This window comes from Oncorhynchus tshawytscha, linkage group LG09, assembly GCF_018296145.1.
Source record: "Oncorhynchus tshawytscha isolate Ot180627B linkage group LG09, Otsh_v2.0, whole genome shotgun sequence".
NCBI lineage: Eukaryota > Metazoa > Chordata > Actinopteri > Salmoniformes > Salmonidae > Oncorhynchus > Oncorhynchus tshawytscha.
Genome location: NC_056437.1, coordinates 7,890,414 through 7,915,807, shown reverse-complemented (window position 1 = coordinate 7,915,807; position 25,394 = coordinate 7,890,414). Strand labels below are relative to the sequence as shown.

Here is a 25,394-nt window from a genome sequence, read left to right as displayed (position 1 = left end):
CACCAGTATGTCAGAGGAAACACCGTTCAACTGACGACTGAGGTCAGCCTGCAGGCACCCGGCCCGCCACAAGGAGTCACTAGAGGGCGATGAGTCAAGTAAAAGCCCCCCCCACGCCTGTTGTGCACTGACCTATGGGACTCCAGATCACGGCCGGTTGTGATGCAGCCCGGGATCGCACCCAGGTCTGTAGTGACACCTCTAGCACTGCGTTGCAGTGCTTTAGACCGCTGCGCCACTCGGGAGACCCATAATACATTCTAATGCTGTATGAGACGCCGAATGATTTTTTTTTTTTAAAGTTGCATGAAAAGGCAAAGCTCTGCTTTGTTTTTTGTGCCGGCTGTACGCACTTCAGTCTCTCATTCACAATTTGACAAGCACTTGATAATGCCTCCAATTACCCGGCGACATGCTCTTTGTGGGGCTGTAATGCCCCCTCCTTTTGCGGCCAGTGGTCGTTGTGGCCTTAGGCTGAATTTAATAATTATAATTCCCTTACATTTACATTTTAGTCAGTTAGCAGACGGTCTTATCCAGAGCAACTTACAGTAGTGAGTGCATATATATTCATATATGTTTTCGCACTGGTCCCCCGTGGGAATTGAACTCGCATTGCAAGTGCCATGCTCTACCAACTGAGACACACGGGACTGCGTGCTCCGGCGGACATCTCACCTCACATGGCTCTCTCAGGAACTCATATTAGCCTTCAAGTGATCAGGTCTTTCTCACAGGCTACAAGTGAAGACAGACATGTCGGAGACGCAACTGTGCGCAACCTTATTGAATTCCGGGGAACATATTGATGTTAGAGGAACCGGCATGCGCCTTTTCCTGCCTTACTGCACACAAGCTGGGCATCGTTCAAAAGCGATAATATTTAATTCACAAGTGATAGGCTAATATTGTCACCCACCCTACGATTCTTGATTTCATCTTGTCTATACACATACTACTATATGTGTGAATTTGTATTTATTTGGAATGGACCATTATCATGCACCTTTCTCCAAACAGGGGCAAAAAATACATCTATGCACTTAAATAGCCCGTGGTTAATTTTAATGCCAGTCAGGTAGGCTATACTCCTGTTGTAAAGAGAAGCAATGTGCTTAATATTAGGAAAGTTGAGAAATAGAAATAGTCGGCCTAGCCTATAGAAAGCTGAAAGGAGCCTCTTCTTTTTAATAGAGGCCATCAAAACTGGATTCTCACTCAATTGCATAGCCTATAGAAATGTTGCGCAACATGAGCTGTCCGAGTGATTAGAGGGACAATAGAGTGCTGACTACCAGGTAGTTTGCTAGTTTGGTAGGCTACTAATGACCATCAGCAGCATCAGAGCTAGGAGAAGTCTAGTTACTAAAACAGTCACGTGGAATTTGAGTGCGGCCATGACTCGCGACCGCCGGTGTGGCGGTAATACAAACCCCCGTAACAGGCCTATACTCAACTCACGCATTTTAGTTAAATGTATTTAATTTGCAAACAGGCTGAATAATAGTAACTTGTGATGACAAACTCTGAAAATAATGTAAACGTAGAGGAAGCACCCATGACAGAGTCATGAGAGTTCAGACCCAAAACCAACCTGCAGAGATCTGAGGAAAACATGTAGAGGGTCTCGTTCTTGGTGATGATTGGATGAAAGGAGGCCCCATTGGTCCCATTGATCATGTTACACTCATCTGTGGTCCACCATTTCAGAGAGCTGCACGCAGAGAGAACACATTATTATCACGGTTATCACTTCAAATGGATTCTGACTGTATTCGCCTTCTGTGAAATCTAGATCACATTTAGCCTTGCGAAACCACACTGACCAGAACACTCACATTTTGTTTCACCTGAAGTAACGAGGCTAAGAAAAAACACCCATCTAAAATTACAGTTATTAGTTCATTACAGTGCACTCAGCCAATCTCCAATGCAAACCCCAGAAGCTGTGGATAACAGGTGCGGTACAATAGACTAGAGACTAAATATTCCTTTTGATTTAAGTTCTGCACCCTGTCTTCATTCATAATGAGATGCGCCGAATGAGTAACTCCTCTGTGTGTAGACATCACTAACCTAGACAGTAGCCTGTGTGTAGACATCACTAACCTAGACAGTAGCCTGTGTGTAGACATCACTAACCTAGACAGTAGCCTGTGTGTAGACATCACTAACCTAGACAGTAGCCTGTGTGTAGACATCACTAACCTAGACAGTAGCCTGTGTGTAGACATCACTAACCTAGACAGTAGCCTGTGTGTAGACATCACTAACCTAGACAGTAGCCTGTGTAGACATCACTAACCTAGACAGTGGCCTGTGTAGACATCACTAACCTAGACAGTAGCCTGTGTGTAGACATCACTAACCTAGACAGTAGCCTGTGTGTAGACATCACTAACCTAGACAGTAGCCTGTGTGTAGACATCACTAACCTAGACAGTAGCCTGTGTGTAGACATCACTAACCTAGACAGTAGCCTGTGTGTAGACATCACTAACCTAGACAGTAGCCTGTGTGTAGACATCACTAACCTAGACAGTAGCCTGTGTAGACATCACTAACCTAGACAGTAGCCTGTGTGTAGACATCACTAACCTAGACAGTAGCCTGTGTGTAGACATCACTAACCTAGACAGTAGCCTGTGTGTAGACATCACTAACCTAGACAGTAGCCTGTGTGTAGACATCACTAACCTAGACAGTAGCCTGTGTGTAGACATCACTAACCTAGACAGTAGCCTGTGTGTAGACATCACTAACCTAGAGATCACTAACCTAGACAGTAGCCTGTGCGTAGACATCACTAACCTAGACAGTATCCTGTGCGTAGACATCACTAACCTAGACAGTAGCCTGTGTGTAGACATCACTAACCTAGACAGTAGCCTGTGTGTAGACATCACTAACCTAGACAGTAGCCTGTGTGTAGACATCACTAACCTAGACAGTAGCCTGTGTGTAGACATCACTAACCTAGACAGTAGCCTGTGTGTAGACATCACTAACCTAGACAGTAGCCTGTGTGTAGACATCACTAACCTAGACAGTAGCCTGTGTGTAGACATCACTAACCTAGACAGTAGCCTGTGTGTAGACATCACTAACCTAGACAGTAGCCTGTGTGTAGACATCACTAACCTAGACATCACTAACCTAGACAGCAGCCTGTGTGTAGACATCACTAACCTAGACAGTAGCCTGTGTGTAGACATCACTAACCTAGACAGCAGCCTGTGTGTAGACATCACTAACCTAGACATCACTAACCTAGACAGTAGCCTGTGCGTAGACATCACTAACCTAGACATCACTAACCTAGACATCACTAACCTAGACATCACTAACCTAGACATCACTAACCTAGACAGCAGCATGTGTGTAGACATCACTAACCTAGACAGCAGCATGTGTGTAGACATCCATCACTAACCTAGACATCACTAACCTAGACAGTAGCCTGTGCATAGACATCACTAACCTAGAGATCACTAACCTAGACAGTAGCCTGTGTGTAGACATCACTAACCTAGACAGCACTAACCTAGACAGCACTAACCTTAATTTGTGTAATTTCTTTACTCCTTAATGTGTTTGAGCCAATCAGTTGTGTGGTGACAAGGTAGGGGTGGTATACAGAATCTGGTATTTTACCAAATAGAGCTAAGTCCATATTATGTCAAGAACAGGGAACAGCTCAAATAAATAACAGCTCAACGCATCACCGGGGGCAAACTACCTGCCCTCCAGGACACCTACACCACCTGATGCTACAGGAAGGCCATAAAGATCATCAAGGACATCAACCACCCGAGCCACTGCCTGTTCACCCCGCTGCCATCCAGAAGGCGAGGTCAGTACAGGTGCATCAAAGCTAGGACCGAGAGACTGAAAAACAGCTTCTATCTCAAGGCCATCAGACTGTTAAACAGCCACCACTAACATTGAGTGGCTACTGCCAACACACTGTCAATGACACTGACTCTACTCCAGCCACTTTAATCATGGGAATCGATGGGAAATTATGTAAATATATCACTAGCCACTTTAAACAATGCTACCTTATATAATGTTACTTACCCTACATTGTTCATCTCATATGCATACGTTGATACTGTACTCTATATCATCGACTGCATCCTTATGTAATACATGTATCACTAGCCACTTTAACTATGCCACTTTGTTTACATACTCATCTCATATGTATATACTGTACTCGATATCATCTACTGTATCTTGCCTATGCTGCTCTGTACCATCACTCATTCATATATCCTTATGTACATATTCTTTATCCCCTTACACTGTGTATGACAGTAGTTTTTTTTGGAATTGTTAGTTAGATTACTTGCTCGTTATTACTGCATTGTCGGAACTAGAAGCACAAGCATTTCGCTACACTCGCATTAACATCTGCTAACCATGTGTATGTGACAAATAAAATTTGATTTGATTTGATAAGCAAAGAGAAATGACAGTCCATCATAACTTTAAGACATGAAGGTCAGTCAATCCGGAAAATTTCAAGAACTCTTCAAGTTTCTTCAATTGCAGTCGCAAAACCCATCAAGCGCTATGATGAAACTGGCTTTCATGAGGACCGCCAGAGGAATGGAAGACCCAGAGTTACCTCTGCAGCAGAGGATAAGTTCTTTAGCGTTACCAGCCACAGAAATTGCAGCCCAAATAAATGCTTTAGAGTTCAAGTAACAGACATCTCAACATCAACTGTTCAGAGGAAACTGTGTGAATCAGGCCTTCATGGTCAAATTGCTGCAAAGAAACACTACTAAAGGACACCAATAAGAGACTTGCTTGGGCCAAGAAACACGAGCAATGGACATCAGACGAGTGGAAATCTGTCGTTTGGACTCCAGAGCAAATTGGAGATTTTTGGTCCCAATTGCCATGTATTTGTGAGACACGGTGTGGGTGAGCGGATGATCTCCGCATGTGTATTTCCCACAGTAAAGCATGGAAGTGGTGGTGTTAGGGTGTGTGGGTGGTGACGCTGTCTGTGAATGATTTACAATTCATGGCACACTTAACCAACATGATTACCACAGCATTCTGCAGTAATACGCCATCCCATCTGGTTTGGGCTTAGTGGGACTATCATTTGTTGTTCAACAGGACAATGACCCAAGGCTGTGTAAGGGCTATTTGACCAATAAGGAGAGTGATGGAGTGCTGCATCAGATGACCTGGCATCCACAATCCCCCCGACCTCAAACAAATTGAGATTGTTTGGGATCAGTTGTACCAAAAGAGTGAAGGAAAAGCATCCAAGAAGTGCACAGCATATGTGGGAAGTCCTTCAAGACAGTTGGAAAAGCATTCCAGGTCAAGCTGGTTGAGAGAATACCAAGAGTGTGCAAAGCTGTCATCAAGGCAAAGGGTGGCTATTTGAAGAATCTCAAATATATTTTGATTTGTTTAACACTTTTTTGGTTACTACATGATTCCATATGTGTTATTTCATAGTTTTGATGTCTTCACTATTATTCTACAAAGTAGAAAATAGTAAAAAAAGAAACACTTGAATGAGTAGGTGATCTAAAACTTTTGACCAGTAGTGTATGTTTAGGCAGCAGCCACTCTGTGCTAGTGATGGCTATTTAACAGGTGGCTATTTAATAAGGTATCGGTTTTTTATTTCTAAAAATCCAAAAACCTGTTTGTGCTGTCATTATGGGATATTGTGTGTAGATTGTTGAGGGGGGGGGAATTATATTTAATCCATTTTAGAATAAGGCTGTAACGTAACAAAATGTGGAAAAAGTCAAGGGGTCTGTACACAAACTGAACAATTAGATTACAGATTAAATGAGTTTGTGTTTATGGTCATCCTTGACAATAGGAGGCCTAATACATTCGTATTTATATGTTTATAACATAGTACGGTGTGGAATGTTCTATAGAAGGCTTACCTTTGACCTTTCCACTGATCTATAACGGCAAAGTCCTTATAACTCTGCTGACCGGTCAGAAACACATACTCTCCGTCATCTGTAGCATTTTGCTGAAATACAAAACCAGAACCACCATGAAACGCCCACCTCCTTCATGAGTTCATAAAAACAGAATACTGATCTAGAGACTCAACATCGTTGACATGTAAAACAGTGTGTTGAATCTGAAACAATGTTTTCTATAGACATTTACATGACAAGGCTTTCATAGATCTAATTCTATACTTGCTTTATGGAAGTGACTATTTACAAAACATTATTACCACAGCACTTAAATAACCAACCACTTTTTTTTTTTTTTTTAAACACACAAATACAAATATCTAACATCAATCAACGTATTACAACCAACCATACAGTCCGTAGTGAGTGAGAATCAAACCTTGTAGAAGAGTCCAAACACATCATCTAATGTAGGGTCCACTACTTTCATAGCTTTGAGAAGGCCATCCTCATAGCCCCAAAGCAGTTCTCCCACAGTGTGTGTAGTGAACAGGCCTTCATTCACCGACTTCATGTAAGATGAGATGAGATTGGCAATAACTGACGTATCCTTGAATTTTTCCATCACCGTCTGGGAACATAGAGAGAGAAAGAAAATAGTCAGAACTGAATGATTCATCATTCACAAGCTAACCCGGATGATGCTGGGCCAATTGTGCACCGCCCTATGGGACTCCCAATCACGACCGGATGTGATACACAGCCTAGAATCGAACCAGGGACTGTAGTGACGCCTCTTGTACTGAGAATAAGTGCCTTAGACCGCTGCGCCACTCTGGAGCCCTGTATGTACAGTTGAAGTGGGAAGTTTACATACACCTTAGCCAAATACATTTTAACTCAGTTTTTGACATTTAATCGTAAAACTTCCCTGCCTTAGCCAAGTCAGAATCAGCACTTTATCTTGGCCAGGGCGCTCTTGAAAAAGAGATTTTAATCTCAATGAGCCCTTCCTGGTTAAATAAAAGGTTAAATAAATTTTCAGAATGTGAAATATTAAAAAAACAGTAGAGAATGATTTATTTCAACTTTTATTTCTTTCATCACATTCCCAGTGGGTCAGAAGTTTACATACACTCAATTAGTATTTGGTAGCATTGCCTTTAAATTGTTTAACTTGGGTCAAATGTTTTGGGTAGCCTTCCACAACCTGGGTGAATTTTGGCCCATTCCTCCTAACAGAGCTGGTGTACCCGAGTCAGGTTTGTAAGGCCTCCTTGCTTGCACATGCTTTTTCAGTTCTGCCCACACGTTTTCTATAAGATTGAGGTCAGGGCTTTGTGATGGCCACTCCAATACCTAGACTTTGTTGTCCTTAAGCCATTTTGCCACAACTTTGGAAGTGTGCTTGTGTGCTTGCGACCAAGCTTTAACTTCCCGACTGATGTCTTGAGATGTTGCTTCAATATATCCACATTATTTTTCTCCTCATGATGCCATCTATTTTGTGAAGTGCACCAGTCCCTGCTGCAGCAAAGCACCCCCACAACACGATGCTGCCACCCCCGTGCTTCATGGTTGGGATGGTGTTCTTCAGCTTGCAAGCCTCCCCCTTTTTCCTCCAAACATAACGATGGTCATTATGGCCAAACAGTTATATTTTTGTTTCATCAGAGGACATTTCTCCAAAAAGTACAATCTTTGTCCCCATGTTCAGTTGCAAACTGTAGTCTGGCTCTTTATGGTGGTTTGGAGCAGTGGCTTCTTCCTTGCTGAGCGGCCTTTCAGGTTATGTCGATATGGGACTCGTTTTACTGTGGATTTAGATACTTTTGTACCCGTTTCCTCCAGCATCTTCACAAGGTCCTTTGCTGTTGTTCTGGGATTGATTTGCACTTTTCACACCAAAGTACATTCATCTCTAGGAGAAAGAAAGTGTCTCCTTCCTGAGCGGTATGACGGCTGCGTGGTCCCATGGTGTTTATACTTGCGTACTATTGTTTGTACAGATGAACGTGGTTCCTTCAGGCAATTGGAAATTGCTCCCAAGGATGAACCAGACTTGTGGAGGTGTACAATTTTTTTTCTGAGGTCTTGGCTGATTCCTTTTGATTTTCCCATGATGTCAAGCAAAGAAGCACTGAGTTTGAAGTTAGGCATTGAAATACATCCACATGTACACCTCCAATTGACTCAAATGATGGCAATTAGCCCATCAGAAGCTTCTAAAGCCATGACATTTTCTGAAATTTTCCAAGCTGTCAACTTTGTGTATGTAAACTTCTGACCAACTGGAATTGTGATACAGTGAATCATAAATGAAATAATCTGTCTGTAAAAAATGGGAAGCAGTAAGAAGCAGTGCGGCTTGGTTGGGTTGTGTATCGGAGGACGCATGACTTTCAACCTTCGTCTCTCCCGAGCCCGTACGGGAGTTGTAGCGATGAGACAAGATAGTAGCTACTAACAATTGGATACCACGAAATTGGGGAGAAAAAAAGGGGGTAAAATTCACACACACAAAAAAAAAAGTTTTACTGACTCCAACCTAAGTGTATGTAAACTTCCGACTTCAACGGTATGTATATATTTTTTTTATAATTTCATTATACTCGGGGCTCAAAATAAAAAATGTTCATGTGCTACCAATTGAAAACGGATAGCTTTTTCGGCAGATAAATGCATGAATGAATGAAGGAAGACGTTTTCGCTGTAGTCATGGTGCAACCATGACGATAACTAATATGCACTCGCTTGTTTCTCTCTAAAACAACAAAGCCTTATCATTACAACAATTATGATCTGGAAGATTTTTGTCATAAATCGACAAGTGCTCCCAAAATAAAATTCCTGGTCGCACAGCGAAATACTTTGTCGCTCTTTAGAGCCCTGGTTATACTATGCTTATATTGATTACTGGGTAGCGCATCCAAGTTAAGCATTTCACTGTACTTCTGCATGTGACAATAAAACTTCAACTTGAAGTCTGAACACCTACCAACTCCGTGACTCAAACATCCTGCATGCTTTTCAACCGATCGCTGCCCGCACCCGCCCGCGGCTCTGACTTAGAATATGTGGACAACTATAAATACCTAGGTGTCTGGCTAGACTGTAAACTCTCCTTCCAGACTCATTAAGCATCTCCAATCCAAAATGTAATCTAGAATTGGCTTCCTATTTCGTAACAAAGCCTCCTTCACTTATGCTACCAAACATACCCTCGTAAAACTGACCATCCTACCGATCCTTGACTTCGAATTTTGTAAATGACATCGCCGTCGCCAAACCCACTGGCTCCAGGTCATCTATAAGTCTTTGCTCAGTAAAGCTCCGCCTTATCTCAGCTCACTGGTCACCATAGCAACACCCACCCGTAGCACCTGCTCCAGCAGGTATATTTCACTGGTCATCCCCAAAGCCAACACCTTCTTTGGCCACCTTTCCTTCCAGTTCTCTGCTGCCAATAATTGGAACGAATTGCAAAAATAAATAAATAAAAATCACTAACGTTACTTGATGAAGCGTGTTAGTTTTAGCTAGCTCTGTGCTTTTATATTGAAGCTGAAATGTACAGACGAGAAAATAAACCCTTTAATTATCTGCACATGCCTGTGAATCGTTGCATTATTCAAAAGTGTAATAGGGTTAGGATGAATATTTGCTGCATAGTTGAATAGTTTGTTAAAAGCATGTCTAAGGGCTCTCCGTAGTGATTTCACAGTCTACGCAAATGGAGCTCCCTTTGTATCATGTTCCAAACAAATTAAGCCACAAAAAAAGTATGTAGAACTACGTAGAGAGCTACGCAAACGGAGCGCCGTCCGAGCTGTTGCGGATCCGTTTGGGTAGACATTGCAGAGAGACATTGCAGAGAGACATTGCAGAGCGACATTGCAGAGAGACATTGCAGTGCGACATTGCAGAGAGACATTGCAGAGAGACATTGCAGAGAGACATTGCAGTGCGACATTGCAGAGAGACATTGCAGTGCGACATTGCAGAGCGACATTGCAGAGAGCTTTACTGGCTACACTGGAATCTTTACGGTAAATTTGAGCTAAGCCCACGAACCCTCTCTCAGCGCATGACATTCCGTTGGAATCTTTACGGTAAATTTGAGCTAAGCCCACAAACCCTCTCTCAGCGCATGACATTCCGTTGGAATCTTTACGGTAAATTTGAGCTAAGCCCACGAACCCTCTCTCAGCGCATGACATTCCGTTGGAATCTTTACGGTAAATTTGAGCTAAGCCCACGAACCCTCTCTCAGCGCATGACATTCCGTTGGAATCTTTACGGTAAATTTGAGCTAAGCCCACGAACCCTCTCTCAGCGCATGACATTCCGTTGGAATATTTACGGTAAATTTGAGCTAAGACCACGAACCCTCTCTCAGCGCATGACATTCCGTTGGAATATTTACGGTAAATTTGAGCTAAGCCCACGAACCCTCTCTCAACGCATGACATTCCGTTGGAATATTTACGGTAAATTTGAGCTAAGCCCACAAACCCTCTCTCAGCGCATGACATTCCGTTGGAATCTTTACGGTAAATTTGAGCTAAGCGCACTAACATTCCGTTGGAGTATTTACGGTAAATTTGAGCTAAGCCCACGAACCCTCTCTCAGCGCATGACATTCCGTTGGAGTATTTACGGTAAATTTGAGCTAAGCCCACGAACCCTCTCTCAGCGCATGACATTCCGTTGGAATATTTACAGTAAATTTTAGCTAAGCTCACGAACCCTCTCTCAACGCATGACATTCCGTTGGAATCTTTACGGTAAATTTGAGCTAAGCCCACGAACCTTCTCTCAGCGCATGACATTCCGTTGGAATCTTTACGGTAAATTTGAGCTAAGCCCACGAACCCTCTCTCAGCGCATGACATTCCGTTGGAATCTTTACGGTAAATTTGAGCTAAGCCCACGAACCCTCTCTCAACGCATGACATTCCGTTGGAATCTTTACGGTAAATTTGAGCTAAGCCCACAAACCTTCTCTCAGCGCATGACATTTCATTGCTAATGTAAATTGAAACGTTGATGTATATACTGTACTGTGTAAATCTCGTTGTGGTGCCTCTGCTACAACTCTTTTCAATCAGAACACTCTCTCTAAGTTCCATACACAAAAGAGGCAGTTTGATTTATTATAGCTAACCTTACCACAGCCAGGGCCTTGATTTTTCTGATTAGGGAAGTGTGTTTGTGTTGTAGCCTACCATAGCTGGGATGTTGACTGTTCTAATCAGGTCACTCTCTGGTCCTTTAGACATGTCAGACTGAAACACATAGGTCTTAGTGTTGACAGCTGACACTTTGGTTCCATTCTCCAGGAAATTCACTCGCTCCATTGGACGAAACTCCCTGAGCAAGGAAACATTACAAAACACAGTGAGTGATGGCAAGAGCCGTGAAGAATGTGCTGAAGACAAAGATATGTCTGGTGAGGGCAAGCCAGATAAGATGTTACGATAAAAGTGTAAGGAAACATTAGCCTGGTCCTAGATCTGTTTGTGTTATCATGCCAGTTGTTGGCAAAAGATCTAATCTGACTGGTCAAAAAGACAAATAACAGGGTAATAGATCAGAATTGGGCTGCCTGTGTAAACGCAGCCATAGAGGCCAAGGCCTAGTGCTGACTTGATCGCCTCAGTAATAACTGTCTTATCTGGGCTAGGGTTCAATGCTGCCAAGAGAGATGCCAACAAAGCCTCCTATCCGAAGCTGGGTTCATTCACAGAGGAACACATTTAGCACAAAACCCCCTGATCCTGTTAAGTTAGGAAATGACATGATGTCACCAGTTATGGCAACATCAGCTGAGTTCCTTCCTATTTATTGACAAGGACTATCACATGACAACTGTCAGAACAGATTTTTTGTATTTTTTTAAATGGCTTAGGATGTGGTCATCTTCTCCTCTGGCTGCATCTCATCTAATAGCCTGTGACAGTTTTACTCGTTGTCAATGAATTGCTCCACATCTCACCTGTACGTGTAAGGTCCGACCTCGAGAACAGCAGGCCGCTCTCCCTTCAGTACCTCTGCCGGGTTGGTCACATTAAAGAAGTAGAACTGCATGTAGACTGGAGGAGGTGGGTTTTCCCACACATCAAATGCATGTGTGCCATTCCTGAGCACAATCTCCTGAAGGGTTCAACGTGCACTGGTTAATAAACACATAGCTAGATCAAGTACTTGTGACCACAAAAGCCAAAATGAAAGCTTGAATCCCATGACCGATGATTGAACCATGTAGCTAACGTGAACAGTAGTAGTAGCCAACTTAAAACATTTGTTTGTCCGCCTAACTACAACATAGCATACAGTACCAGTCAAAAGCTTGGACACCTACTCATTCAAGGGTTTTTCTTTATTTTTTACTATTTTCTACATTGCAGAACAATAGTGAAGACTGTGAAATAACACATATGGAATCATGTAGTAACCAACAAAAATGTTTTCTAAAATATAGCATTCAATCAAAATATATTTTATATTTCAGATTCTTCAGATGTCATCATAGCGCTTGATGGTTTTTGCAACTGCAATTGAAGAAACTTTCAAAGTCCTTGAAATGTTCCGTATTGACTGACCTTCATGTCTTAAAGTAATGGACTGTCGTTTCTCTCTGTTTATTTGAGCTGTTCTTGACATAATATGGACTTGGTATTTTACCAAATAGAGCCATCTTCTGTATACCACTGCTACCTTGTCACAACAACTGATTGGTTCAAACACATTAAGGCGTAAAGAAATTCATTCCAGGTGACTGGCTCATGAAGCTGGTTGAGAGGAATGCCATTGGTGTGCAAAGCTGTCATCAAGACAAATGGTAGCTACTGTGAAGAATCTCAGATATTAAATATATTTTGATTTTTTTAAACACTTTGTTGGTTACTTCTTGATTCCATATGTGTTATTTCATAGTTTTGATATCTTCACTATTATTCTACAATGTAGAAAATAGTACAAATAATGGGAAAACCCTGGAGTAGGTGTGTCCAAAATGTTGACTGGTACTGTATATTGAAACAACATTCATATTTTGACTGGATATGTATGTCAATGCATTCAATTCAGACCAAAATAATAGCTTGTTACGTTCACAGTGACTAAAAAATAAATTAAAAAAACAACAACAATCGGCCTAAGCTTTCTGTACACAAAGTATTGTAACGAGGGTTACCCAGGGTCGTTACAGTATTTTAACGTTAGTAGGCTACAACGAGTTAACTAGCAAGCAAGCTTAAACTGCCAAACTACGGTACTGTTAACTGCATTAGATTAGATTACTGGACGTTAAAATTAAAATACAATTAGCCTCTGTTTAGTTAGTTGGTTGGACAACCAAGTTGGCCTGCTAACTAGCTTGCCGCTGGCTAGCATTAACGTTACCTTTTTGATCTTCGCGTTGAGGATATTTTGAAACACCTGCGAAAGCACCAGAACTATGCCTGCTATTAAAGTTAGAATAGAAATCACTCCCGTACTGTAAATACAACACGATTTCACTGACATGATTGATCAACTTCAAGTGTTACCGATATGTCCAACGCTAGCCAGATATCTTTCTCCTACTAACCACTTCTTCTTCTTTAACTGTGTATTGTCGGATTGCAACCAACTGAAAGGTGGATATACCACCACCTACTGTACTGGAGTGTGAGGCTCCCCCTTTTAATCTATTTCTCTTATCTCGTCCAGTGTTTCTGCCTACCGTTCTGGAATGTGAATTCATTACACCAGTAGTTCCCAACCAGGGGTACGCAGACCACTGGGGGTGCTGGGCATATCCACAGGGGTACTTGAGAAGACATGAGTTTATAAGCCTACTGGTAAAATGCACAGACAAATTCAGTTGGTGGTACAGTAACCGAAAAAGGTTTGGAACCACTCCCTATGGGTTTGTAGCTTTAACCCCCGCATCACACACACACCAACTGATTAATGGACTGCTGGACGCATATATGTTTTTATCTGGTCTTTGTTTGTTCTTTTCTATATTTTGTCTGTCTCTGAGAATTACCCAGGAACCGGATGAAAATAGCCCATATATGTAGCCTTGGAAATAAGGTCAATGAAATCTACAACTTGCTAACATAAGATAACATTAATACATTAGCCATTTCTGAATCTCACCTAGATAATTACTTTGCTACAGCAGAAGCAATACAAGGTTATAACATCTATAGAAAAGACGGGAATGTTTATGGGGGAGGTGTTGCTGTATACTGTAGATTGAGTGGTTGTAAAGATGATGAGAGGTCTGTCTGTAACAAAGAAATGTTCTGATTTTTTGACACCACACTCCACAAAGCAAGTCCTGCAGGCTCTAGTTTTATCTTATCTTGATTATTGTCCAGCCATGTGGTGAAGTGCTGCAAAGAAAGCCTTAGTTAAGCTGCAGCTGGCCCAGAACAGAGCGACACATCTTTCTCTTCATTGTAATCAGAGGGCTGATATTAATACCACGCTGCCAGTCTCTCTTGGCTAAGAGTTGAGGAAAGACTGACTGAGTCACTTCTTGTTTTAATTTTTTTTTTTTAAACATTGTGTTGGAAATTCCACATTTTTTGCATAGTCAACTCTTTTCACAGTCCCCAGGTCCAGAACAAATTCAAGGACGTGTACAGTATTATTCAGAGTCATGAGTGCATGGAACTCCCTTCCCTCTTATATAGTGCAAGTGAACAGCAAATCTGCTATCAAAAAAAACTAATAAAGCAACACCTCACGGCACACTGCCTGTCCCTTATGTGACCTACTTGTTGTGTGTATGTACTGATATATGCACACACACACACACGCACACGCACACATTCATGTTTTTAAATGTATGTAAATTCTTTGCCACATCTTCTTTTGTCTCTATTGTCTTTTTTGTTATGTATCGGACCCCAGGAAAGACTAGCTGTTGCCATGGGGATCTTAATAAATCTAAAAATCTAGATTACCTTGACATAAAAAGGAAAGGGACAGAGGATGGGGAAATGGGAAGAAACATTTCTCTACCAACTAACCCTTCACCCATTAAAACCTCAACACTATATCAACTAACCCTAAACCCATTAAACACCCATTAAACACCCATTAAAACCTCACCACTATACCAACTAACCCTACACCCATTAAAACCTCAACACTATATCAACTAACCCTAAACCCATTAAACACCCATTAAACACCCATTAAAACCTCACCACTATACCAACTAACCCTACACCCATTAAAACCTCAACACTATATCAACTAACCCTAAACCCATTAAACACCCATTAAACACCCATTAAAACCTCACCACTATACCAACTAACCTTACACCCATTAAAACCTCAACACTATACCAACTAACCCTACACCCATTAAAACCTCAACACTATACCAACTAACCCTACACCCATTAAAACCTCAACACTATACCAACTAACCCTACACCCATTAAAACCTCACCACTATACCAACTATGTCACGATGTATCAAGGTGGGTGGAATCAGGCGCAGAGAGCAGGTTTCAGTGATTCGACAGTTTATTCTCCGGAGCACAAAAAACACGGTCAACCCAACACACTGGGTAAATAATCCAACACAGGATCAAATTAGACCGGAGAATAAAACACAAGTACTACACCAAATGACATGAATACAAAAACAATCCCGCACAAAACAAGGGCGGGACAACCTACTACATATAAGGACGTTAATTAAACTAAAATACACACAGGTGAAACTAATAAGACAAAACCAACAGACAAACGAAAAAGGGATCGGTAGTGGCTAGTAGGACGGTGACGACGACCGCCGAGCACCGCCCGAACAGGCAGGAGAGCCAACTTCGGCGGAAATCGTGACAAACTAACCATACACCCATTAAAACCTCACCACTATACCAACTAACCCTACACCCATTAAAACCTCAACACTATACCAACTAACCCTACACCCATTAAAGCCTCAACACTATACCAACTAACCCTACACCCATTAAAACGTCACACTATACCAACTAACCCTACACCCATTAAAACCTCACCACTATACCAACTAACCCTACACCCATTAAAACCTCACCACTATACCAACTAACCCTTCACCCATTAAAACCTCAACACTATACCAACTAACCCTACACCCATTAAAACCTCACCACTATTCCACTACTTGGCCCTATCTGATCCTGGGATGACGGGACACTCTGATTGGGAACCATACCAAGCCAAGCAAAGAAATAGGAAAACTAGATTGCCCACCCTAGTCATGCCCACCCTAGTCACACCCTGACCTAACCAAAATAGAGAATTAAAAGGATCTCTAAGGTCAGGGCGTGACAGTACCCCCCCATCTACCCTCGGTGGTGGCTTCGGTGCGGGACGCAGACCCCGCTCCTCTCGTGGCTCCGGCAACTTCGGTGGCGCCTCTGGTGCGGAGATCGTCGCCTGAAGCTCCGGACCATGAATCATCACTGGAGGAATCGAACCGTGGATCGTCGCCGGGGACTCCGGACCGTGGATCGTCGCCGGGGACTCCGGACCGTGGATCATCGCCGGGGACTCCGGACCGGGGATCGTCGCCGGGGACTCCGGACCCGAGACCCTTGCCGGAGGCTCCGCGCCATGGATCATCGCTGGAGGCTTCGTACAATGGATCATCACTGGAGGCTTCGGGCCATGATTCATCACTGGAGGCTTCGGACTGGGAACCCTCACCGGAGGCTCCGGACTGCGGAGGCGCACTGGAGGCCTGGTGCGTGGAGCTGGCAAAGGATATACTGGGCCGTGGAGGCAACACTGGAGGTCTGGAGCGTAGAGCTGGCACAACCCGTCCTGGCTGGATGCTCACTTTAGCCTGGCAAGTGCGGGGCGCTGGCACAGGGCGTACAAGGCTGGGGGGATGCACTGGAAACACAGCGCGTAGAGCCGGCACAGGATATCCTGGTCCGAGGAGGCGTACTGGAGACCACGAGCGCTGAGCCGGCACAACCCGTCCTGGCTGGATGCTCATTTTCGCACGGCAAGTGCGGGGAGATGGCACCGAGCGCACCGGGCTGTGAATGCGCACTGGAGACCGTGCGTATCACCGCATAACATGGTGCCTGAACGGTCACATGCCCCTTTAAGCGAGTGCGGGGAGTTGGTTCTGGTCTGAAACCTGGCTCCGCCAACCAGCATGGTAGGCGAACCAGCGTGGTAGGCGAACATCTTACTTTTATTAAAATGAACACCGAAAAACAACAAAATACAAAACAAAGGTAAAGTTCTGCAGGCTACACAGCAACTATACAGAATCAAGATCCCACAAACTAAAGTGGGAAAAAGGGCTGCCTAAGTATGATCCCCAATCAGAGACAACGATAGACAGCTGCCTCTGATTGGGAACCATACCAGGCCAAACAAAGAAATAGGAAAACTAGATTGCCCACCCTAGTCACACCTTGACCTAACCAAAATAGAGAATTAAAAGGATCTCTAAGGTCAGGGCGTGACAACCAGGGAACAGTGGGTTTAGTAGTGCATCTGCTGGTCCTGTTAGGGATTTATCCAGTTTTTTTAAATTAAATTGTCTTAGTGGTACAGAATTAGGAAGACCATGATTGATTGCACACTCCAGAACAGTAGGTTGCGGCATATCATAGAAGAACAAGTTCCATGGCAGAAATCAGCTAAAGACCGGTCGGAACCTGGTGTAAATCAGTCACGCCTCGCAACACGTCAAACCAATGAAATGCCTTGCTTAGGCGGAGCTCCAAAATTGCTCAGCAGATTTGTGCCGTAGGAGCAACAGAGGACTAAACAAAACTATTACTGGTGACAAACTATTTTAGAATGTTTTAGAACATTTAGAACGTTTTAGAACATTTAGAACGTTTTAGAACATTTAGAATGTTTTAGAACATTTAGAACGTTTTAGAACATTTAGAACGTTTTAGAACATTTAGAATGTTTTAGAACATTTAGAACGTTTTAGAACATTTAGAATGTTTTAGAACATTTAGAACGTTTTAGAACATTTAGAACGTTTGCAGCACGCTGGTTTTCAGAACATTTCTTTGTTGTTTCTAAATGAGCTAAAGCTGCAGCAAGAGGGGGGAAATGGTCTACAATGCTGACTACATCAATATTTTAAATGTTGATGTTTCTGAAGTGATATTTGGCTGTAAAGGCTAGCATGAGGGACAAGAAGTAGCTAGCCACAATGAGGTTTGTTTTAAGAAAATGTCAGCTAACGTTCTAAGCTACCTAGGTACAACTAATTAGCTAGTTACTAACTAGTTCACTTTCTCTCACGATTATAAAGCCAACAATTTTTTTCAATAAAAACTGAATATTATTGACCTAAAAAGGTTAGCTGTGTTAGCTCAGTCGCTAACTTATCCAGGGTCAGCGATACTGTACATAGAGCAACCATGTACTGTTTATCTATGGGAAAAACTGCAATCATTTTGCAAGCAACATAGCTAAAATGAATGAAATTAAATGAACCTCAAAATGTTACCTGTAATGATCATCTCCTGTAGCCTAAATGTTACATCTAATTATCATCTCCTGTAGCCTAAATGTTACATCTAATGATCATCTCCTGTAACTTAATTGTCATCTCCTTATTTTCATAGCCCATCTGTAATTAGCCCACCCAATCTACCTACCTCATCCCCATATTGTTTTTATTTACTTTTCTGTTCTTTTGTACACCAGTATTTCTACTTGCACATCACCATCTGCTCATCTATTACTCCAGTGTTAATTTGCTAAATTGTAATTACTTCGCTACTATGGCCTATTTATAGCCTTACCTCCTCATTCCATTTGCACACACTGTATATAGACTTTCTTTTTTTCCCCTATTGTGTTATTGACTATGTTCGTTTATTCCATGTGTAACTCTGTGTTGTGTTTGTGTCGCACTGCTTTGCTTTATCTTGGCCAGGTCGCAGTTGTAAATGAGAACTTGTTCTCAACTAGCTTACCTGGTTAAATAAAAGTGAAATATATATATTTTTAAATACAGTAGCTAAATTACAAGGGCTGGATTTGCATTAAACAATTTGATATGTCAACACTTAAAAGGCATGTACAACATCTGGTAAATGGATTGCCTCATATACATTGTCTACAAGTATTATTTTAAATTGTGAACATACACTGAGTGTACCAAACATTAGAAACACCTCCCTAATATTGAGTTGCACCCACGTTTGCCCTCAGAACAGCCTCAAGTCGTCTGGGCATGGACTCCACAAGGTGTCGAAAAGCGTTCCACAGGGATGTTGGCCCATGTTGATTACAATTCCTCCCACAGTTGTCAAGGTGTCAAGTTGGCTGAATGTCCTTTGGGTGGTGGACCATTGTCCTTTGGGTGGTGAAAACCCCAGCAGCGTTGCATTTCAAACCGGTGCGCCTGGCACCTACTACCGTACCCCGTTCAAGGACACTTAGATTTTTTTGTCTTGCCCATTCACCTTCTGAATGGCACACAAACACAATCCATGTCTCCATTGTCTCAAGGCTTAAAAATCCTTCTTTAACCTGTCTCCTCTCCTTCATCTACACTGATCGAAGTGGATCTAACAAGTGACATCAATAAGGGATGATATCTTTCACCTGGTCAGTCTATGTCATGGAAAGAGCAGCTGTTCTTAATGTTTTGTACATTCAGTGTATATCTCAACATATAAACAACGTGTGAGCTTAGCGATTCTCCGCTTCAGGTGACAGATGCCCACAAGGCCAGTAAATGCCATCATACTGTAGGTCTATGGCTGCATTGGTGGTGTATGCCATGTGATAAACAGCCAAATGGATTCACATAGCTGATATACTGAGAGAGAGAGAGAGAGAGAGAGAGAGAGAGACAAGCAAATATAATATCTTACAACTAGGCAAAAAAGGAACTGTTGATTTGAGAATACAACACAGAAACACAGACACATTACAGACAGAATAACCCCTTCCCCTCTTTATTGCAGGACTGCAATATGTAAATCAACATTCACACTAGTAAATAGTTTAACAATTAAAACAGTTTAAACCCCTTCACTTCAAAGAATCAACACTTCATCACTTTAAACAAATGTACAAATAAGCTAACTGGTATCTAAAGATAAGACATCTTTGTCTAAACAACAATAGATCATTTGAGTAGTAACAAAGTATGCTATTATTACTAAAGCATAAATTCTGGTGAACAAAAGAAAACTCCATAACAGCAGTGGACAACCTTACTCCACTGATCCCTGATCTACTGGGTGAAGAGACTTCTATTCCAGCCCAGTAATAGATCTACTGGGTGAACAGACTTCTATTCCAGCCCAGTAATATATCTACTGGGTGAAGAGACTTCTATTCCAGCCCAGTAATAGATCTACTGGGTGAACAGACTTCTATTCCAGCCCAGTAATAGATCTACTGGGTGAAGAGACTTCTATTCCAGCCCAGTAATATATCTACTGGGTGAAGAGACTTCTATTCCAGCCCAGTAATATATCTACTGGGTGAACAGACTTCTATTCCAGCCCAGTAATATATCTACTGGGTGAAGAGACTTCTATTCCAGCCCAGTAATAGATCTACTGGGTGAACAGACTTCTATTCCAGCCCAGTAATAGATCTACTGGGTGAAGAGACTTCTATTCCAGCCCAGTAATATATCTACTGGGTGAACAGACTTCTATTCCAGCCCAGTAATATATCTACTGGGTGAACAGACTTCTATTCCAGCCCAGTAATATATCTACTGGGTGAAGAGACTTCTATTCCAGCCCAGTAATAGATCTACTGGGTGAAGAGACTTCTATTCCAGCCCAGTAATATATCTACTGGGTGAAGAGACTTCTATTCCAGCCCAGTAATAGATCTACTGGGTGAAGAGACTTCTATTCCAGCCCAGTAATAGATCTACTGGGTGAAGAGACTTCTATTCCAGCCCAGTAATATATCTACTGGGTGAAGAGACTTCTATTCCAGCCCAGTAATATATCTACTGGGTGAACAGACTTCTATTCCAGCCCAGTAATATATCTACTGGGTGAAGAGACTTCTATTCCAGCCCAGTAATAGATCTACTGGGTGAACAGACTTCTATTCCAGCCCAGTAATAGATCTACTGGGTGAAGAGACTTCTATTCCAGCCCAGTAATATATCTACTGGGTGAACAGACTTCTATTCCAGCCCAGTAATATATCTACTGGGTGAACAGACTTCTATTCCAGCCCAGTAATATATCTACTGGGTGAAGAGACTCTATTCCAGCCCAGTAATAGATCTACTGGGTGAAGAGACTTCTATTCCAGCCCAGTAATATATCTACTGGGTGAAGAGACTTCTATTCCAGCCCAGTAATAGATCTACTGGGTGAAGAGACTTCTATTCCAGCCCAGTAATAGATCTACTGGGTGAAGAGACTTCTATTCCAGCCCAGTAATAGATCTACTGGGTGAACAGACTTCTATTCCAGCCCAGTAATATATCTACTGGGTGAACAGACTTCTATTCCAGCCCAGTAATAGATCTACTGGGTGAACAGACTTCTATTCCAGCCCAGTAATATATCTACTGGGTGAACAGACTTTTATTCCAGCCCAGTAATAGATCTACTGGGTGAACAGACTTCTATTCCAGCCCAGTAATAGATCTACTGGGTGAACAGACTACTGGGTGAAGAGACTTCTATTCCAGCCCAGTAATAGATCTACTGGGTGAACAGAGCCCAGTAATAGATCTTCTATTCCAGCCCAGTAATAGATCTACTGGGTGAAGAGACTTCTATTCCAGCCCAGTAATAGATCTTGGGTGAACAGACTTCTATTCCAGCCCAGTAATAGATCTACTGGGTGAACAGACTTCTAATAGATCCCAGTCTACTGGGTGAACAGACTAGCCCAGTAATAGATCTACTGGGTGAACAGACTTCCAGCCTGCAGTATTCCAGCCCAGTAATAGATCTACTGGGTGAAGAGACTTCTATTCCAGCCCAGTAATAGATCTACTGGGTGAAGAGACTTCCATTCCAGCCCAGTAATAGATCTACTGGGTGAACAGACTTCTATTCCAGCCCAGTAATATATCTACTGGGTGAACAGACTTCTATTCCAGCCCAGTGATAGATCTACTGGGTGAACAGACTTCTATTCCAGCCCAGTAATATATCTACTGGGTGAACAGACTTTTATTCCAGCCCAGTAATAGATCTACTGGGTGAACAGACTTCTATTCCAGCCCAGTAATAGAGCTACTGGGTGAAGAGACTTCTATTCCAGCCCAGTAATAGATCTACTGGGTGAAGAGACTTCTATTCCAGCCCAGTAATAGATCTACTGGGTGAACAGACTTCTATTCCAGCCCAGTAATATATCTACTGGGTGAAGAGACTTCTATTCCAGCCCAGTAATAGATCTACTGGGTGAAGAGACTTCTATTCCAGCCCAGTAATATATCTACTGGGTGAAGAGACTTCTATTCCAGCCCAGTAATAGATCTACTGGGTGAAGAGACTTCTATTCCAGCCCAGCAATAGCACACTTGATTATAAAACAAATTAGATTTGATAAGTTGAATCAGGTGTGTTATTGCTGGGCTGAAACAGAACCCTGCACCCAGCTGACCTCCAGCTCGGTTATCCTGCTCCAATTGTGATAGGTTAATAAAATTGTGTGTGATGTTTAACTGTATTTTTGTATACATTTGCTAACATAGGAAGGCCTACACATATAACCCATGACATATAGGATATACCCTTAAGGGCGGTTACGCAGACAGAGTTTAATTCAAGTCAGGACGAGGGCGAGACGAATTCTACTTCTATTAATCCAGATTTTAAAAAATGCCTTTCTGAGACAATCCTTAACTTCAGATTAATTAGTTCTAGACTAGGGAGTGCCACTTAATATAATGTTTAAATACCCTACATTACTCATCTCATATGTATATACTGTACTCGATACCATCTACTGCATCTTGCCATCTTTATGTAATACATGTATCACTAGCCACTGTAAGGACACTAATACATAAGCATTATTGTGGGCTTGGAGCAAGTCACCTAAACCAAACAATGGACGGATGTCAAAGAAAATATTCAAAGAATTTCAGTGACTTTTCAAAGCTGTCATCAAGGCAAAGGGTGGCTACTTTGAAGAATCTAAAATATATTCTGATTTGTTTAACACTTTGTTGGTTACGACATGATTCCATTTGTGTTATTTTCATAGTTTTGATGTCTTCACTATTATTCTACAAGGTAGAAAATAGTTTTTTTTTAAACTAAAAAAACCCTGGAATGAGTAAGTATGTCCAAAATGTTGACTGGTACTGTGTGTATATATACACATGTATATAGCATTGCAGACCTTGTGGACTATTCTGCATACAGTCAGTTCACATACACCACACAAATCTTCTGTTTCACAATGGAAAGTTCCAGATGCCAAAAACCTCAAGGTGATCAGTAGGGAAGGAGGGATGGGCCTTCCCCGAGGATGTCAGATCAAAGCCTTGGCTCAAGCAAACAAATATCAGCTGCATTTTCTTTGTATATGTGGATAAGGTCAAGGAAATTGATATAAACCAAATCATTCAGTGGGTTACTCCTGTCTATAACCGCCCCTCTGTCTGCCCTTGGTGGTGCTCTGTGATAGTCATTGAAATAGTCCAGGTCAACCATTTTCCTCCATTGTCAAGGTCAACCTGGGGACCTATATCTATTAATCTGAAGTCAAAACTGACTCAGGCCAGGTTTAATTCAATCCTTCACTTAGATCTAAATTAACTCGTCCTGAAATCTGACTTTTTAAATCTAGACTAGGGAAATTCTGAGAGTCTATTTTAAACCATGTCTGAGTAATGCAATTTCAATTTTCCCGTTTAAAAGTGCAATTTAGTCTAGGATTGGGCTTAATCTGTGTCCGCAAAACCGACCCGTAGTCTCTTGGGACATTCATTAGCATGTCGAAACTTCATCTGCAAACAGCCTTTCTCAGCTTTCCATGAGGACAGAAAACATCACAAAGAAACAGGCTTCATTGTACTGAAAGTGGAGAGCACTGAATATTATGTTGATATTATCTCTCTGACCTGGGATTTTACTGTTTATTGTCGAAATTAATAAATTATTGTATTTATAAATAATGTAACATCATTCCAACATTGTTTAACTTTATGTGGTCCAAATATGGCATTATTCCAATATTTGTGTCATTTAGATCAGTTTTAAAGTGGGACCCTGTTTACCTACCACTGTGAAGCCACGCGATAGGACAGTGGTAGGACTGATCACCAACGGCGATGAGACAGCCTACAAGGAGGTCAGAGAACTAGCAGTGTGGTGGAAGGACAACAACCTCTCCCTCGACGTCAGCAAGACCAAGGAGCTGACCGTGGAGTGCAAGAAAAGAGCGGGAGAACGCCCCCACCACACCGACGGGGCTGCAGTGGAGAGGGTCAAGAACTTCCAAATTCCTTGATGTCCACATCACTGATGTTAATGGGTGTTGGCCCCCAGTTTGAACTATCGTGGCTAGTTTGGCACAGGCGCAAATAATACTTCTCTGAACGAGATGTACAACTGCAGCGCATGCACAGACTCCACCATCGATTGACTGGAAAATAAGATTCGATTTAAAGTAGCTCATTTACTCAAGAGTAATAACAAAGTGTCCTAATTTGAAGAGAATATCGATTACAACAACAGTCTGTTTAAAAAAAAAAACAGAGGACTCTGTCCCTGCCGACGCTAAACGTCAATAATGACCCATCGAGATTAATTTGGATTATGCCAGAGTGATATCAAACACAAACTACAGGTAAACTGAAAAACGATTGGCTTTTCATCACATGATGATACTGACGCAATAATACAGATAAACAAATGACGTATTCACGTATGAATGTCCGACACTGGTTTCTGGTCAATGATTTATCCTTGATACATTTGTATATATTTGTTTTGCAGTTCAGTAGCCTATTAAGGCCAAATACACGGATTGTGGGACCTATCCCTTTTTTTCCACTAGATGGCAGAAGATTCGTACATTTCATTTACAGTATGAGTAATGTTGACATGCTGGAAAGGAACGAGTTCTCAATTGTAAGTATTGAAATAAATGGTCATGTCAAATAATAAGATCCCGATTATACTGGATTATTCATGATCAAGGCCCATACCACCCACACACTAATAATGCATAATTACATAAGTGTGAGCAGGTCCACTATAATACAAAAAAAGGTATCAATTTGTATCACAAAGCATCAATTTCCATATAACATGACCAATGCAACACACAATCATTAAAATATTGTTTTAACTATTTTCAAGGTGTGTCTGTCTGCAATTAATTGTATTGTTGTTTGACTGAGTGATTTATGTTGTCTCATTTTGGTTTAAAATACAGGCTAATTGAGGAGGTGCTTGAGCGAAAGAAATGTGCAATATTTTGATTGGATTGCCTCCCTTGATCAACGCCCAGGACCCAG

General features: G+C 41.9%; 1 protein-coding gene across 1 annotated transcript in view; it reads right to left on the bottom strand.

Moving 5' to 3' along the window:
- The window catches only part of scarb2c (scavenger receptor class B, member 2c), a 40,898-nt gene extending 27,364 nt beyond the window's left edge, over window positions 1-13,534 (bottom strand). The window contains exons 1-6 of the mRNA XM_024430822.2: window positions 13,326-13,534; window positions 11,917-12,074; window positions 11,147-11,291; window positions 6,358-6,549; window positions 5,934-6,025; window positions 1,595-1,714 (exon numbers count right to left, since the gene is read on the bottom strand). Of these exons, the coding sequence (XP_024286590.1) occupies window positions 1,595-1,714; window positions 5,934-6,025; window positions 6,358-6,549; window positions 11,147-11,291; window positions 11,917-12,074; window positions 13,326-13,448 (830 nt within the window). The 5' untranslated portion in view covers window positions 13,449-13,534. The remainder of the gene's footprint in view (window positions 1-1,594; window positions 1,715-5,933; window positions 6,026-6,357; window positions 6,550-11,146; window positions 11,292-11,916; window positions 12,075-13,325) is intronic.
- Between the last annotated feature and the right edge of the window lie 11,860 nt (window positions 13,535-25,394).